Source organism: Leptomonas pyrrhocoris (genome assembly GCF_001293395.1).
Source record: "Leptomonas pyrrhocoris isolate H10 chromosome Unknown, whole genome shotgun sequence".
Classification (NCBI taxonomy): domain Eukaryota; phylum Euglenozoa; class Kinetoplastea; order Trypanosomatida; family Trypanosomatidae; genus Leptomonas; species Leptomonas pyrrhocoris.
The window spans coordinates 790,303-804,008 of NW_015438360.1; the positions used below are offsets into that span (position 1 = coordinate 790,303).

Sequence of the window (13,706 nt, forward strand, 5' to 3'; positions counted from 1 at the left end):
TATCAGGAGCGGATGCACGAGTTGCTACTCGCAAAAACATCCCGCACTTCTTATCTCTCTCTCTCGCAACTCACAAACTGCTTTGAGATTGCGTGCAAATACTTGGAGAAAGCATCATTTCAATTACCCCCTTGTGAGTCTCCTTATTCTTTAGAAAGCCGCTTTGTTGTCGTCTTCTTTTGTTATGAACGGAGTTATTATGTACCATTCTGTGACGTTTCCATCCCAACGAAGCCGTAGAAATATTACACAGACAACAGCTGTACTAAGCCGCGCCTTTTTCTTCTTCTTCAGACACCACACTTACGCCATCCATCGACTTCCTCAGTGTAACACGCCTCGCGCGTGCATCGTTCTGCTACTCGTCACAATACAATCGATCAGATCCCACAGGTAATAGAATCGTTTGTGTCATCACCAAAAGTCGACAGATCACCATCACACGTGCGACGGTGCCAGGCGCAGCAAAAGAGACGCTCGCCAGGGGGCGCCCGCAAAGGCAACGCAGACCAACGCACGCCCTTCGCACCCGCCTCCCTTGACAGAGAAGGCGGCGCAGCAGCTCAATCAGTTCGCACCGCTTCACGCGTGAAGAGTGCACGTTGCGTTTTTCGGGATCATGCAGACACTTCAGATACCACAGGAATGCACGGTGAATCATCACGCAGAGCTTCAGGGACCAGGAAGGGCACAGCACATGTAAAACACACAGTCAACAGGTGCAGCAGCGTATGCTGTCCGCCGCACCGTGCAAGCCGCCAGCACGTGGCGCTCACCAGGCCATCCATCGACTTCCTCAGTGTAACACGCCTCGCGCGTGCATCGTTCTGCTACTCGTCACAATACAATCGATCAGATCCCACAGGTAATAGAATCGTTTGTGTCATCACCAAAAGTCGACAGATCACCATCACACGTGCGACGGTGCCAGGCGCAGCAAAAGAGACGCTCGCCAGGGGGCGCCCGCAAAGGCAACGCAGACCAACGCACGCCCTTCGCACCCGCCTCCCTTGACAGAGAAGGCGGCGCAGCAGCTCAATCAGTTCGCACCGCTTCACGCGTGAAGAGTGCACGTTGCGTTTTTCGGGATCATGCAGACACTTCAGATACCACAGGAATGCACGGTGAATCATCACGCAGAGCTTCAGGGACCAGGAAGGGCACAGCACATGTAAAACACACAGTCAACAGGTGCAGCAGCGTATGCTGTCCGCCGCACCGTGCAAGCCGCCAGCACGTGGCGCTCACCAGGCCATCCATCGACTTCCTCAGTGTAACACGCCTCGCGCGTGCATCGTTCTGCTACTCGTCACAATACAATCGATCAGATCCCACAGGTAATAGAATCGTTTGTGTCATCACCAAAAGTCGACAGATCACCATCACACGTGCGACGGTGCCAGGCGCAGCAAAAGAGACGCTCGCCAGGGGGCGCCCGCAAAGGCAACGCAGACCAACGCACGCCCTTCGCACCCGCCTCCCTTGACAGAGAAGGCGGCGCAGCAGCTCAATCAGTTCGCACCGCTTCACGCGTGAAGAGTGCACGTTGCGTTTTTCGGGATCATGCAGACACTTCAGATACCACAGGAATGCACGGTGAATCATCACGCAGAGCTTGGTGCTAGAAAGAATCGTTTACCGTCGTAGGCGTATACGCCGCGCATCTCACCACGATGAACCCTCACGGAAGAGTTGAATAAACCAACCCGAGTTTAAAAAAGAAGACACGAGAAAAGAAGAGGTAGAAGTGGAGTAGAGTTTCATTCACTGTTTCGTTTTCGGCCGACAGCAGTACATCAGGCGTAATGTAACTGGAACAGGAAGCGTGCGCACGTCGTTTACGCAAGACATGACTCTAAACGCACGTGTGGAGTACTGACATGCAAAGATCGGATGCACTGATGCGGGGCGGTGCTCAGGCCCCGTCACCTTCGTGGCGATCTATGCTCTTCTGTGCCATGAGACGCACGAGAGCATCAAAAACTCATTTGCTCGCAATATCAAACGAAGCAAACACACACACAAAACAAATGTGTTTGGAAAATGAAAGCAACGGACTACTAAGCGTGTTCAGGAGAGCGACTAAGGGAAAAAATCTATCGGTAGCATAAACAAACAAACAAGTGCAATCGTACAAGCAGCCACACTTATCTTGCCTCACTGCTCACGTCCGACTCATCAATGCCCATCGACATCACCTCTTCCGCGAGCAGCTCCAACTCCGCCGCCTTCTCCTCCACGAAGGAATTCGCCGTAGCATCCACCAAGGCGGCCAGCTCCTGTTGCGCGCCTTCCTCGAGGCCCGCGTCTCGCAGCACTTTCACGGCATTTGTGCGAGACTCTTTAACACGCTGGCGAAATCCCACCACCAAACTACTGATTTCGGCCGCCGTCTTGTCACGCCGCGCGGTGGTGATGGGGACCATGACCACCTTAATCTTGGTGCCCTCCTTCGACACCTGCAGACCGCTGTCGAAGCGGCTCACGCGCTGCAGAATGGCAGCCGCGAAGGAGGTGGAGTTGGGGGTAATCTCAATCGTTGTGTTACTCGTCTTTACCACCTGCGCCACCTTCGTCAACAGCACGTTGTGCCCACCCGCCATCTCCACCTCCAGCAGCTCCATGCACTTGGCCATGTTCAGCACCTTCATGGCGCTGATGTTCGCCTTCTCGAACGTTCTGGTGTAGATGGACTCCAGTTCCTCTGGAAAGTCGTCGGAGACCATCGTTTGAGCCTCCTGCAGAAGCTGCTCACGCGACTCCTTCTGCTCCCGCGTCTTGCCCATGCGGCGCTCCGCCCGCTCTTCGAAGGTGAGCCGCCGCGCGTCCCCTCTATCGCCTTTGCGGATGTCCTTGCGGAGAGGAGCTGTGACGCAGGCCCATCCGGCCGCAGTGGTGGTGGGCGCGGAAGTCCACGCTGCGGAGGGATGACGAACGGACTGGGCCAGCGTGATGGCAATACCGACGGAGGCGGTGCGCTGAACGAAGCGGAGCATCCTCCAAGTCGCACCTACCACGTCACGTTCCCGCTGTTTCTAGTGAACTCGATTACGTCTGCCCCTTTGCTTTCCGACAAGTCACAAATGGGGCGCTGCCGTGGCTTCGATCTATATGATGTTAACTTACGCTGTCGTTGTTCGCTTAACAAATATATATATATATATATCAATAGATGAATAAAGAGAGACAAGGAAACACAGAGACGTTGAATGGGAATGAGGCAAGGGGTGCGTATGATATACATGAAGGCTGACGCTCTTCGAACAATTGAAACCGCATTCTTCACCGCGAATCGACGGTACAGAATAACTGGTCTTCGAGTCAAACACTCACCCAAAGTACCATCCAGCACTGCAAATTGAACGGTGATGGTACCCACCTCAACCTGTCCGAGTACCGTGAACGCCCCTTCGGCTGAACTGGCCGCTCAGTAAGCTACACATACGCTCAAAGAACAGCAGAAAAAACTTCGCTACGTGACAATTAAACGAGGCCTCTTTGCAGCACCAACGTTCAATTCTGGTAAGACTTTTCTTCCTTTTTTGTTTTTGTATTTTTCGTCGTTACTATTAAATCGCTTTACTTTTTAAATGAAAGGGATCGGGCGCAGAGGAGATAACACGCCAAGGAGAGTCGGGAAAGGTTTGATTCACACACCAACAGCAACCTGTGCAAAAGGCAGAGAACAAACGAAGGTGTTCCCCCACGCCCAGCACCACCAACGCGCAACCACGAAAGCCGAACAAGCGCTTCCGCACAGCATGGAGACGTCACACATTTCTGTCGACTTGAATCAAGCAACTTACGTGTAGATTCAACAGAGAACTTACAATATCTTTCCATACACAGTTGCCCACGCCCATCGCCACAAGAGACTACATTACAAGAGAAAAAAACAAATATATATATATATATATATATATCTTTACAACGACTGCCTGTGCACCAAACATTCCAAATCTGCCTTGTATGTTATCTCCCGCGCTTTTATTTTATTGAAGAGGAAGAAGAAAAAGCCAAACATCACACAAGAATTTAGCTTTGAGCAAACAAACAAACAAAAACAAGAAAGTCTGACGCAATCGCGTCTACCCTGATACGCGGAAAAAAAGAAACAACGAGCAAGTGAGTTTAAGCTGCATGCCAACGCTGGCCGACTTCTTTCCCCTTCTCCCTCTCATACAGAAATGAGAAAATACGAAGGGAGCCCCATCTTCAAAGCAATACAGAAGGTGAAACATTGTGGGGCACAGAGGGCTTCTTCGTTCCACACATGACCAGTCTGCGCCAAACTTGCTCTGCGCGTTTTCATTCCTTTTATTTGCTGTTTCTTTCTTCCCCCCCCCCCCCCCTCCCCCTACTCTAATGGCGACGACGGTTCTTCTTCTGCTTCTCCGCAGCCGCAGCCGCCGCGGCGACGGATCGTTCCTGCATCACGGCATGGGTCAAGTAGGTGGTCGCAAACGAGGCGCCGAGGATGGGCTGCCACAGCGCCGCGAGGTCGCGCTGCAGCTCCACCGAGTCCTTCGTCACCCACAGCTCCAGGTAGTAGGCACGCTCCCGCACCTTCAGCGCCACGCCGTTCACCGTCTCCCGCACCGAGGGGCACCAGGAGTCACCGATGGTGCGGCACAGCAGCAGCTCCCACGCCTCGTCTACCTGCGCTAGGGTCACCTTCACCTTCACAATGCCGCCGTCACGGTTGGACGCGTCCTCCCACTTCGGATCAATGCCGTCGCGGAAGAGGTAGAGGGTGCTGAGGCCCAGCTCCGACGGCGCCGGGATGTTGTTCAGCACCTTCCAGAAAGTCGGAATGCTGTCCACGCGGAAGACCAGCATGGGGTCGTAGTCTTCCTGCTTAATGTTCTCGCCCCAGGTGGAGGGCAGGTAGAAGAGGCACCACAGGTCGTCGAGCATCATCTCTATGCTGTCCTTCGCGGGGTCCTCGGACGGGATGAGTGTTAGGGGGGACGGCTTGGCGAGCACGACGCGGGCTAACGTGCGCTGCGGCACGTAGGCCACCGCCGTCACGTTAAGACCGCTGCGTTGGCTAATTTCGGCAATCTCCTGCGCAGACTTCGCGTCCAGTCGGACAGGCTGGATGTGCGGAGAAGTCTGCCCACTGCGACGCAACGTGGCGGGCGGGGTCTGCTTGCCGGCCGCGGGTGCCTTCGTCAGCTCCATGTCCGCCGTAGAGGTGGGCAGCGCCTCCAACCCACCGTCGGCCGTGTTGCGGCGCCCTGGCACGAAGTCCGCCGCGTCGGGGTTCATGATGTGGTGAGGGGCAATGAAGGGGCTCATGCGAGCCGGCACGCTGCGCGCTAGCACCGCTGGGCTGCGATCGCTAGACGGCACCGCGGCCGGAGATGGGGGCGGGTAGAGCATCGGTCCGTCCATCGCCTTGTCAGCCGCGCCAGCACTCACGGGATGAGTCGCCATCATGTTAGAGGACGGCATCGGACTTGTGGTGTTCGCCCCGGTGCGAGTGACGCTGATCTTTGACTTCGCAGCTGACTGCACCGGTGGAGGCTGCGGAGATGCGGCAGGGACCGGCTGGACCGGCGGCGGTGTAGGGATTATTTGCGCTTGCGCTTGTGCTTGTGCTTGTCGCCGTGCTGCCGCTGCCATCTTCATCATCATGGAGCTTGGCACGTAAGTGGGTGCATCTGCCTTCAACGGGTCCATGTCGAACTAATCAGCTTTCAGTCTTTTGTGTTATTCTGTGTTTAGAGGCGTATAGAAACAGATGTGTCTGTGCCACGGCAACGACAGCGTTGAAGTGTATCTTTGAAACCCCTCCGACACCTTGCAGACTTCCGCTGTTTCTTTTTTCTTTTTGAATTCCAGTTTGGGAAGGGATCAGAATAAGCCGTGCACTAGAGCGCGGCTCACAAACTTGAGGTTTGAAGTATGTGGAATGGTGAATGCGAGCGAGTGTACGCACCGTATGATGTTGGTGCCGCCGTCAAGAGGAAAAACAAAAAGAAAGCGGACACTGCTTACGAGTGGTACGCGATGAAGCGCAGACATACACACGTAGACGTACGAGTGCAGGCACAAAGAAAAAAAAAAAGGCGGAATAGCAGACAATGCGCAGACATGACAGGTAGCGGAGCATAATACAGACGTAACGCATTTTCTTTCCCCCCTTTCCATCTTTCTACACCCCGTGAGCCGTGACGCGCAGTTCGAAGCCTTCACACTGTTGTAATCCAATCCAAGAGCCTACAGACACACGCACTCACAGGAAAGACAAAAAACGAGCGCGTCGTCTACAAGACCTTCGTTTCACGAACACGCATTGGTGGAGCCCAAATTCGGGCCTACAAATCGCAAAAGGCTCCGTGTTTTAAGTTTGTTCCTTTTCATTGTTTGTTCCCTTATAGTACTTATGTGTTAAACATTTACTTCAGCCAAAACGGGTATAGATAAATGTCGATGTAGGTTGCGTAGAGACCGACGAACATAGCATCTCAGCAGAAGAGAATATTTGAAGGAAGAGAACAACGATGCTCAGAAACGATTGCAGTCATCTATATTTATATAAAAGAAATATCAACGCATCCGCCTCTCTTCCTCCTCCTCCTCCACCGTCGCTGGAAGGCGTTCGTTTTGGTGGCCATGAACGCGGCGGATCCTCCGCCCACCGCATCGAGTACAACGCGATGGAGTTACACACACACACACACACACACACAATATATATCCGAGAAAACGAGCAACCTGCTTCGGCTTCACGCCCTGGAAAACAGGAAGGAAATGGTAGGGCGTTCGTCCACGGCAGGTCGGAATCGATCTTTTACAGTTTCCCTTCGATACGCTTCCCACTACGAGCCAAGTACTCCGTTGGCCACGAATTTCGCTTCAACGTGACACACACGCACACACAAGAGACGTCGCAAAACACGCGAACTCTTCTTCTTTTCATTTCTTTTCTCTACGGCGTCGTGCGCTGCGGGTCGCGGGGGAAGAGCGAGACAAGACGTACGTTGCCGAGACCAAGGTAGAGCATCACCACGCGCTCGAGACCGACACCGAAGCCGCCGTGCGGCCAGGCCCCGAGGCGGAAGGAGTCGACGTACTCCTTGATGGGGGTGAGGTCGACGTTCAGCATCTTGGCGCGTGCCAGCAGCAGCTCGGGGTCGTGAATACGCTGCGCGCCGCTGGAGATCTCCTCACCACGGATGAACATGTCGTACGAGTTCGTGAAGCGGGTGTCGTCCTTGCACTCCATCGTGTAGAAGGGCCGCAACGAGGACGGAAAGCGGTCGGAGATGAAGAAGTCGGTGCCGTAGCGCTCCTTCACCAACTTGCCGAGCTGCTTCTCGTTGGTGGTGTTGATGTCATCCGTCGGGGCCAGTTTCTCTTCCAGCACCTCGTTGAGCAGCTCAATGCAGTGAATGTAGTTGATGCGGAGCATGCGGCTCTCCATGTTGTGCACACGAGCCTGATACTTGTCGGTCGGCTCGATGTTCTCGGAGATGACGCCGACGCCGAGTTCTTTCATCTTCTCCGGCGTGAGCTTCCACACCAGCGGCTCGAAGGGGTACTGCTGGCAGACATCCTCCAACTCTTTCGTGTGCGTCGCGAGGTGCTCGAACATGTAGTTGAAGAGACTCTCCGCGAGATCTAACACCTCGTAGTAGTGCTCGTTGATGCGCATCTCGACATCCAAGCCGACGAACTCGGTTAGGTGGCGGTGGGTATTGCTGTTCTCGGCACGAAAGACCGGGCCGACCTCGAACACGCGCGGCAGGTCACCCTGCAGGGCCATCTGCTTGTACAGCTGCGGCGACTGGGCCAGGTAGGCAAATCGGTTGAAGTACTGCAGCTTGAACACGTTCGCACCGCCCTCGCTCGGCGCGTTGATGATCTTCGGCGAGTGAATTTCACAGAAGTCGTTGTCGATAAGGAACTGGCGGAAGTACTGGCCGACGCGGGACTGCATGCGGAAGATGGCGCCCGATGCCTGGGAGCGCATGTCCATCCAACGGCTGTTGAGACGGGTGTCGAAGTTCACCTTCACGCCCTCCTCCGACTCCTTGCGGTTGGCATCCTCCAGGGTGAAGGGCAGCGTGCGCAGCGACTCCGTCACGATGTGGATCTTCGTCACCTTCAGCTCAATGTTCGAGTGCGAGGCGCCGGTGATGGGCTGGTCCACCTTCGACACGGTCGCCTCCACGTCCACGATCGACTCCGATGGGATCTGGCCCATAAAGTCGATCATCTCCTTCGGAATTGTGTCGTCGACCGCCGCCATGGCCTGCACCGAGTCACTGCCATCCCGCAGCACCATGAAAGCCATCTTGCCCTTCTTGCGTGTCGCCGTCACGCGGGCGCGGATCAGCACGGACTTGTCCACGTACTCCGGCTTCGACAGGTCTGTCATGGGGATGTAGGCGCGGGAGTTGTAGGTGGTGGACTGCACCATCGATGCGACGCCGAACACGTCCTTGTACTTCTCGAGCAGGGCCGCCTTCTCCTCGGCGCGGGCCCGTTCTTCCGCCAGCCGGGCCGCCTTTCGGGCCTCCTTAGCGTCCACCTTTTTGTTCGCCGCAGGGACCTCGCCACCCGGCAACGTCTCCGCCGCCGGCGCCTCCGCATCGACGTGGTTCGAGCTCATTGTGGGCAGGAAAGGAGAGTGGAGGGCTTAAAAAAAAAAGGGGGTCGAAAATGCTATTTCAGCGCCGGACGAGAGTGGGAGAGATGCTGAAGAAAGAAGAGAAGTAATAAAAGAGAGCTGGGATGCTACGTTACGGCTCGTAAACTATCATGTAGAAAAGTGAAACAATACCCTTTGTAGACAACTAATACAGTTCAGGTGTTTTGAGACCAATGAGAGAAGCAGAAAGACAAATAGATGGAGAGGAGGACGCTGAAGAAATGAAAGAGAATCCCTTCGTTAGAGCTTCGTGCTCTTCTACGCTGCACGCTCGCCTGAGCGGGGTACCCCAAAAAGGAGTCGTTGAGAGCTGGGCGGCAAAACAACAACAATAATAACAAAAAAAAAAACGGTTGGACACCGCTGCGTGTGGCAAGGAGAGTATCTGCCAACACACGTCACGGATCCTCCGACGTTGGTGAAGACCAAACACATAAATACATGTACGCGTTTCGGCCAGTTTTCTCCGATTCCATTTCTTTTTCGCGTGGAAGAAAAAAGGAGTTAAATTGTCTGTGAAGCGCCGTCGACCGTGATCGATAAGCAAAGAACACAAGCCGTTCGCTGAGTTCTCCAACAACAGAAGTGCTACATTCTCAAACACGCAAAGGAACAGGTTTTGCCAAGCGCGAAACCACCTGTGTGAGGGAGTGAGAAAGAGATGGAGGAAAGATGCTTTTCTTCAACTACTTTACCTCGGCAGATTCGCCATGTCCTCGGCATCCACGTCATCTGTCACACCGGTCTCCTTCTTCTTTTCTTTCTGCAGTCGCCGATGTTGAATTTCCTTCTGAAGAGCGTCGGATTCTTGCAGCCGGCGCAGTGTGAAGTTCGCCGCCTCTGTGGAAGCGGCAGCAGCAGAGCCACGCCGCTTCGTGACGCGCAGCCACTGGGGAAGCACATCACCGAGCTGCTCCATCCCTAGTTCCTCCACGACCCGTCGTAGGGACGGCTCCACGCTCTGTAGCACGGCCGCCGCGTCGTACTCCGTCTTCGCATCTGGCATGTGGGCGTAGAGGGCCATCGCGATATCGAGTGGTTGCCACTCCGAAGCACGCCGGATGAGCACCTTGGTTGGGTCTTCCTCCTCCATGTAATCTACGGTAAAGTAGTGAGGATGGGTGGCGAGCCAGGGGGCGATCTTCTTGGGCAGGCCTGAGGTGCGCATCTCAATCGGCAGCAGCTCCATCGCGTCCCGTAAGTTGAGCGTTTTGTGGGAGGGGAAGCGGTCGTACCACGCGTTTATTATCTCCGCTCTCGTGTAGGTGACAGGCTTTGAAGAAGAGGACGACGAAGATGGTGGTGATGCCTCCGTCGCCACGGCAGACTTGCTGACGTCTAGGGAAAGTTGCGCCGAGCCGGGTGTGCTCCCCTCTTCGAGAACCGGCTGCAACGGCGGTGGGTTCTTGCAGATCCACATGGACACCTGCAGCATGTCCGTCGAGACCGCCAGCGCTCGGCCGTGGGCACGCAGAAAACCTGCGAAACTCTTAAACTGCTGCTTCAGCTTGTGCTTCTGCTCCCGCGAGAGAGCTTCGTACAGGGGAGTGATGCTGACCCAGTGTGGAATGTCACTGTCGCAAACCGCGCGTTTGATCATCGCGGCCACCTCCGGGAAAGGCGACGTCTCCAGCGTGTATTCGTCCAGCGCGAGCGGAGCGAGATGCCGTGGACGACGACGAACGTGGCCGTCCACGACCTGAAATTCATCGGGCAGCTTACCCGCAATGGAGAGCAGCCCACCCTGACAATCAAAGTAGGGATGAAACAAGATATCCTCTGGGATGTTCTCCTCCAGCTTTTCAATGGACACGAACGTCTCCGGCACCAGCGTACGCAGGCGATCCACCACGGGCACACGTTCCTCCAGGTGCACCTGCACCGACGGCGGCGGCACTGGCGGCTTCACAAAGACGTTACACTGCACACTGTCCAGGCTTTCGGTGCTGGTGATGTACTCCGGTTTGGCAATGTAGCTCGTCGTCTCACCCACGTCTGTCATCATGTACTTCTCATCGGCAGCGCCGCGCTGCGGGTGGCTCACGTCGCGGTGCAGCCGCACCAAACTGGAGCCGATGCCATTCATCTGCATATCGAACAAAAACGGGAAGCGCTTCAGAAAATATAGAAGACGACCGCGTCCAACAAAATTTTCGCGGAGCTCCTCCGGCAGCACCGACGCCACGCATGGCACACTCACGTAGTACGTGGGGATGTACGAAACGAAGGCGGTGAGAACCTCCTGGGGGGAGCGCAGCACCGTCGCAGGGGCGTGGGTCGTGCCGGCCCCGGATGCCGTGCCTAAGTGGGCGGAGGTCAGCGGAGGGGGCGGGGGGAGCTTCGAACCGGCGCGATTGCGCAACGCGCTGCCGGGAGGTGGCGGGAGTGGCGGCGGCAGCGGCGGGCCTCCTCCCCGCCCCGCTGTCAACCATCGTCGCTGCGTTAGTGCAAAAGCGTGGCACGACGAAGGCTGACAGCGGGACAAGGCGCTGCTCCAACTGCCCTTGCTTACGCCGGCACATGCGAGCGGCGCTCCTTCGCTACAGAAACGGTACATGAAGCGCTTAACGTTCTCGCTGATTACCTTGCCTTGGAGTTGTCTGAGTAATAGTAAAAGAGAAGGCGTTTAAGCACTGCTCAAAGGGGGTGTAGGTGGCTTCCTTTAAAACAAAAAGAAGAATAGAAAAGCGAGCGCACTTCGACTCGGGGCAGCCCGCTTCTAATTGCTGGGAAGACAGCAGAGGGGGAAGAAAACCTTGAAGAAATGAAGGGAGGAGAGAAAATTAGAAGACGTACCTTAAAGAAGCCAAATAATGAAAGCGGAAACATATTTGAGCTACAGTGCTTGGAAAAATAACAACAACCTAATAACAAGAAATGCCTCGCAGCGCGCGACGCAACGCTGTAGCCATGTCACGTCCGTTACGGGGCAGAGAATCCTCATGGCACCTGTCAGCGGCGTACACCGAAGCGGGAAAAAAAAAAGAAGAGGCCGCGGAGGAATGAATGCGGAATTTACCCAAGAACGGACCAAGGAAAGAAGCGGAGGAGCGGCTTTCTTCCTCGGTTCACAAAGGCGCAATTTTTTTAAATTCTTTTCTCCTTTTTTTTTTTAGAGGAGTGAAAGGAATCACTTACAAGGATTATTCCTGTTAAGGGCGTACTTTGCACGCCTTAATACTTAAACGAGCTCCGCGCAGAGCAGTTAGTGGCACACACACACACACACACAAAACAAGGCAACAAATCGTGCCGGCGATTGTCACGTTAAACGGCAACTTCAGACAAATACGCGCATCGAGATCGCGTATGCAACCAAATACACTCACCACAGTCCCTGTTCATCACGCCACGCCTTGCTTCATGCGCAGCGCGGCCACAATTTCACGTCGAATCTCAGGCGTGATCATGTAATGGAAATGCACGTTGCACACGCTCGATAGCAGGCCCAGCTGCGCCTCGGTCAGGTCTGCCTTGTAGTGCTGGATGAAGGTCAGTAGCGTCTGGTGCCACAGCACCGGCAGCGCCTCCTCCTTCGTGTGCGTCTCGAGGAAGCGGTGGAAGTACTTGACCAGCTCGTCGATGGCCTGGTAGGGCAACGCCATCTTCTTGTCAATCAGGACGCGCAAAAACACGGCGCACGGCCCGCTAAAGGGCTGCTGGGCGATCTTGTAAATCGTGACAGCGGTGGGGACCGGCGGGAGGTGGGAGCGCTGCAGCACGCTGGCCACCACAAGCGCCTCACGCAGGGTGCACTCCTCGTCCGTGGCGAGAGGAAGCAGAAAGCCTTTGAAGAAGGCTACAGGCTTGAAAAGAGCCTTGCGCACAGCCATGTACAACGCGGGGTGCAACTTCTTTTCCTCTAACAGACGCTCGTGCACGATGGGCAGCAGCACGGCGGCGTAGTAGCGCTGCAGCATGTTCTCATTCAAGTTCGCCGCAAAGATGCGGGTTGCCTGGTAGGTGGCGTGCGGCGACCACTGATCCGGCTTCGTCAGCATCAGTAGCGGCTCCCAGTTCTTCACATTCGGCAGAATCTTGAAGGCTTTTGGGATCTTGCCAGACGTGTACCGCTTCAGCACCGTGCCGATGGCGGTGTACACGCGCGCTACACGGTTGTCGATCTTGTCTTCGTCATCCTCGTTGTTGTCCACGCCCGCATTCGGCCCGGAGCTTTGCGCCGCGCCGCGGGCACCGTCCTCCTTCTCCTTAATCTTCTCCATGATCATGTCGGCCAAGTTGCGGCTCTGCACACGAGAGGCGGGCTGGAAAGCGTGGAGCAGCCTCGCCTCCTCCTCGTCGATGCCGTACATCTCCGGTGTGATCTCGCCCATCGCCTCCGAAGGCAGCTCCGACGCAATCGACTCGTTGTCGTCGTACTCCAACTCCGCCATGTTCGCATCCGCCTCGGCCTCGAACTCGTACTGGTGCGCGCGGCCCTCCGTCGTCATCTCCTCGTTGTCGAGCAGCTCGCGCAGGCCGTCGTCCTCGCCGTCATGGTTGTTGCCGCCTACGTACGCCTCCTCCGCCGTCAACTCATCTTGAATGTCCTCCAACTGCTGCTTTGCGGTGCGCAGAATGCGCTTCGTAGCGTGGTTCGGGATGAGGTAGCCGGCCTGGTCGACGGCATTGCTGTCGTCACCGCGGCGGTGGGAGGAAGCCTTGGCGCTGGCGAAGCGCTCGGCGTTGATGTCATCCCCCAGCGGGTTCGAGCGCTGCGACTCCTTCTTCGTCTTTTCCTTTCCAGGCATTCTTTTAATTTAACCACGTGTGTGTCTCCTCGCTATACTTTATCTTCCCTTTTCAATAATAATAATAATAACAGCAGTTGTTGCCACAACGACTGGGAGAATGCGTAAGGATGTGTGTGCGTTGATCTGAACCGTCGCTCAGACGGAAGAGCACAGAAGAAAGAGGGAAAGAGAGGAAGTGATGAAAGCCGGGTAACCAATCGAACGCCGCCTTCTTGTGTTCCATTATTTTATTCTTGAGAGTTGCTCAAGAAGAGGAGACCAGCACTGGCCTCTAGTGCTATGAAGGACTC

The 13,706-nt window shown here is 55.4% G+C and overlaps 5 protein-coding genes and 3 non-coding genes across 9 annotated transcripts; all 8 read right to left on the reverse strand.

Moving 5' to 3' along the window:
- Positions 1-322: 322 nt before the first annotated feature.
- On the reverse strand, positions 323-406 carry ABB37_03136. The gene has a single exon (XR_001548665.1). It is a non-coding gene; the product is annotated as a snoRNA (small nucleolar RNA).
- Positions 407-794: 388 nt separating this feature from the next.
- On the reverse strand, positions 795-878 carry ABB37_03137. Its single transcript, XR_001548666.1, has one exon. It is a non-coding gene; the product is annotated as a snoRNA (small nucleolar RNA).
- A 388-nt stretch (positions 879-1,266) lies between these two features.
- Positions 1,267-1,350, reverse strand: ABB37_03138. Its single transcript, XR_001548667.1, has one exon. It is a non-coding gene; the product is annotated as a snoRNA (small nucleolar RNA).
- Positions 1,351-2,045: 695 nt separating this feature from the next.
- On the reverse strand, positions 2,046-3,141 carry ABB37_02750 (putative mitochondrial hypothetical protein). The gene has a single exon (XM_015799858.1). The coding sequence runs from the start codon at positions 2,994-2,996 to the stop codon at positions 2,148-2,150; it is 849 nt and encodes a 282-aa protein (XP_015661460.1). The 5' UTR covers positions 2,997-3,141; the 3' UTR covers positions 2,046-2,147.
- A 1,221-nt stretch (positions 3,142-4,362) lies between these two features.
- On the reverse strand, positions 4,363-5,999 carry ABB37_02751 (putative Eukaryotic translation initiation factor 4E; the record flags this gene model as incomplete). The annotated part of the gene is made up of 1 exon (XM_015799859.1): positions 4,363-5,999. The coding sequence occupies exon 1, from the start codon at positions 5,683-5,685 to the stop codon at positions 4,363-4,365; it is 1,323 nt and encodes a 440-aa protein (XP_015661461.1). The 5' UTR covers positions 5,686-5,999.
- Positions 6,000-6,937: 938 nt separating this feature from the next.
- On the reverse strand, positions 6,938-8,808 carry ABB37_02752 (putative aspartyl-tRNA synthetase; the record flags this gene model as incomplete). The annotated part of the gene is made up of 1 exon (XM_015799860.1): positions 6,938-8,808. Exon 1 carries the CDS (start codon positions 8,621-8,623, stop codon positions 6,938-6,940), a length of 1,686 nt encoding a protein of 561 aa, XP_015661462.1. The 5' UTR covers positions 8,624-8,808.
- A 545-nt stretch (positions 8,809-9,353) lies between these two features.
- Positions 9,354-11,418, reverse strand: ABB37_02753 (putative mitochondrial hypothetical protein; the record flags this gene model as incomplete). 2 transcript variants are annotated; one of them, XM_015799862.1, is made up of 1 exon in its annotated part: positions 9,354-11,418. In XM_015799862.1, the coding sequence occupies exon 1, from the start codon at positions 11,217-11,219 to the stop codon at positions 9,354-9,356; it is 1,866 nt and encodes a 621-aa protein (XP_015661464.1). In that variant the 5' UTR covers positions 11,220-11,418. The 2 variants fall into 2 exon arrangements, with proteins under 2 accessions (XP_015661464.1, XP_015661463.1); XM_015799861.1 differs by having other exon boundaries at positions 9,354-11,389.
- A 588-nt stretch (positions 11,419-12,006) lies between these two features.
- ABB37_02754 (putative bystin) lies at positions 12,007-13,540 on the reverse strand (the record flags this gene model as incomplete). Its single annotated transcript, XM_015799863.1, has 1 exon — positions 12,007-13,540. The coding sequence occupies exon 1, from the start codon at positions 13,411-13,413 to the stop codon at positions 12,007-12,009; it is 1,407 nt and encodes a 468-aa protein (XP_015661465.1). The 5' UTR covers positions 13,414-13,540.
- Between the last annotated feature and the right edge of the window lie 166 nt (positions 13,541-13,706).

What these genes read in the sequence shown, in the direction of transcription:
- ABB37_02750 (XM_015799858.1), bottom strand. Translation starts at nt 2,996, where the DNA reads ATGCTCCGCTTCGTTCAGCGCACCGCCTCCGTCGGTATTGCCATCACG.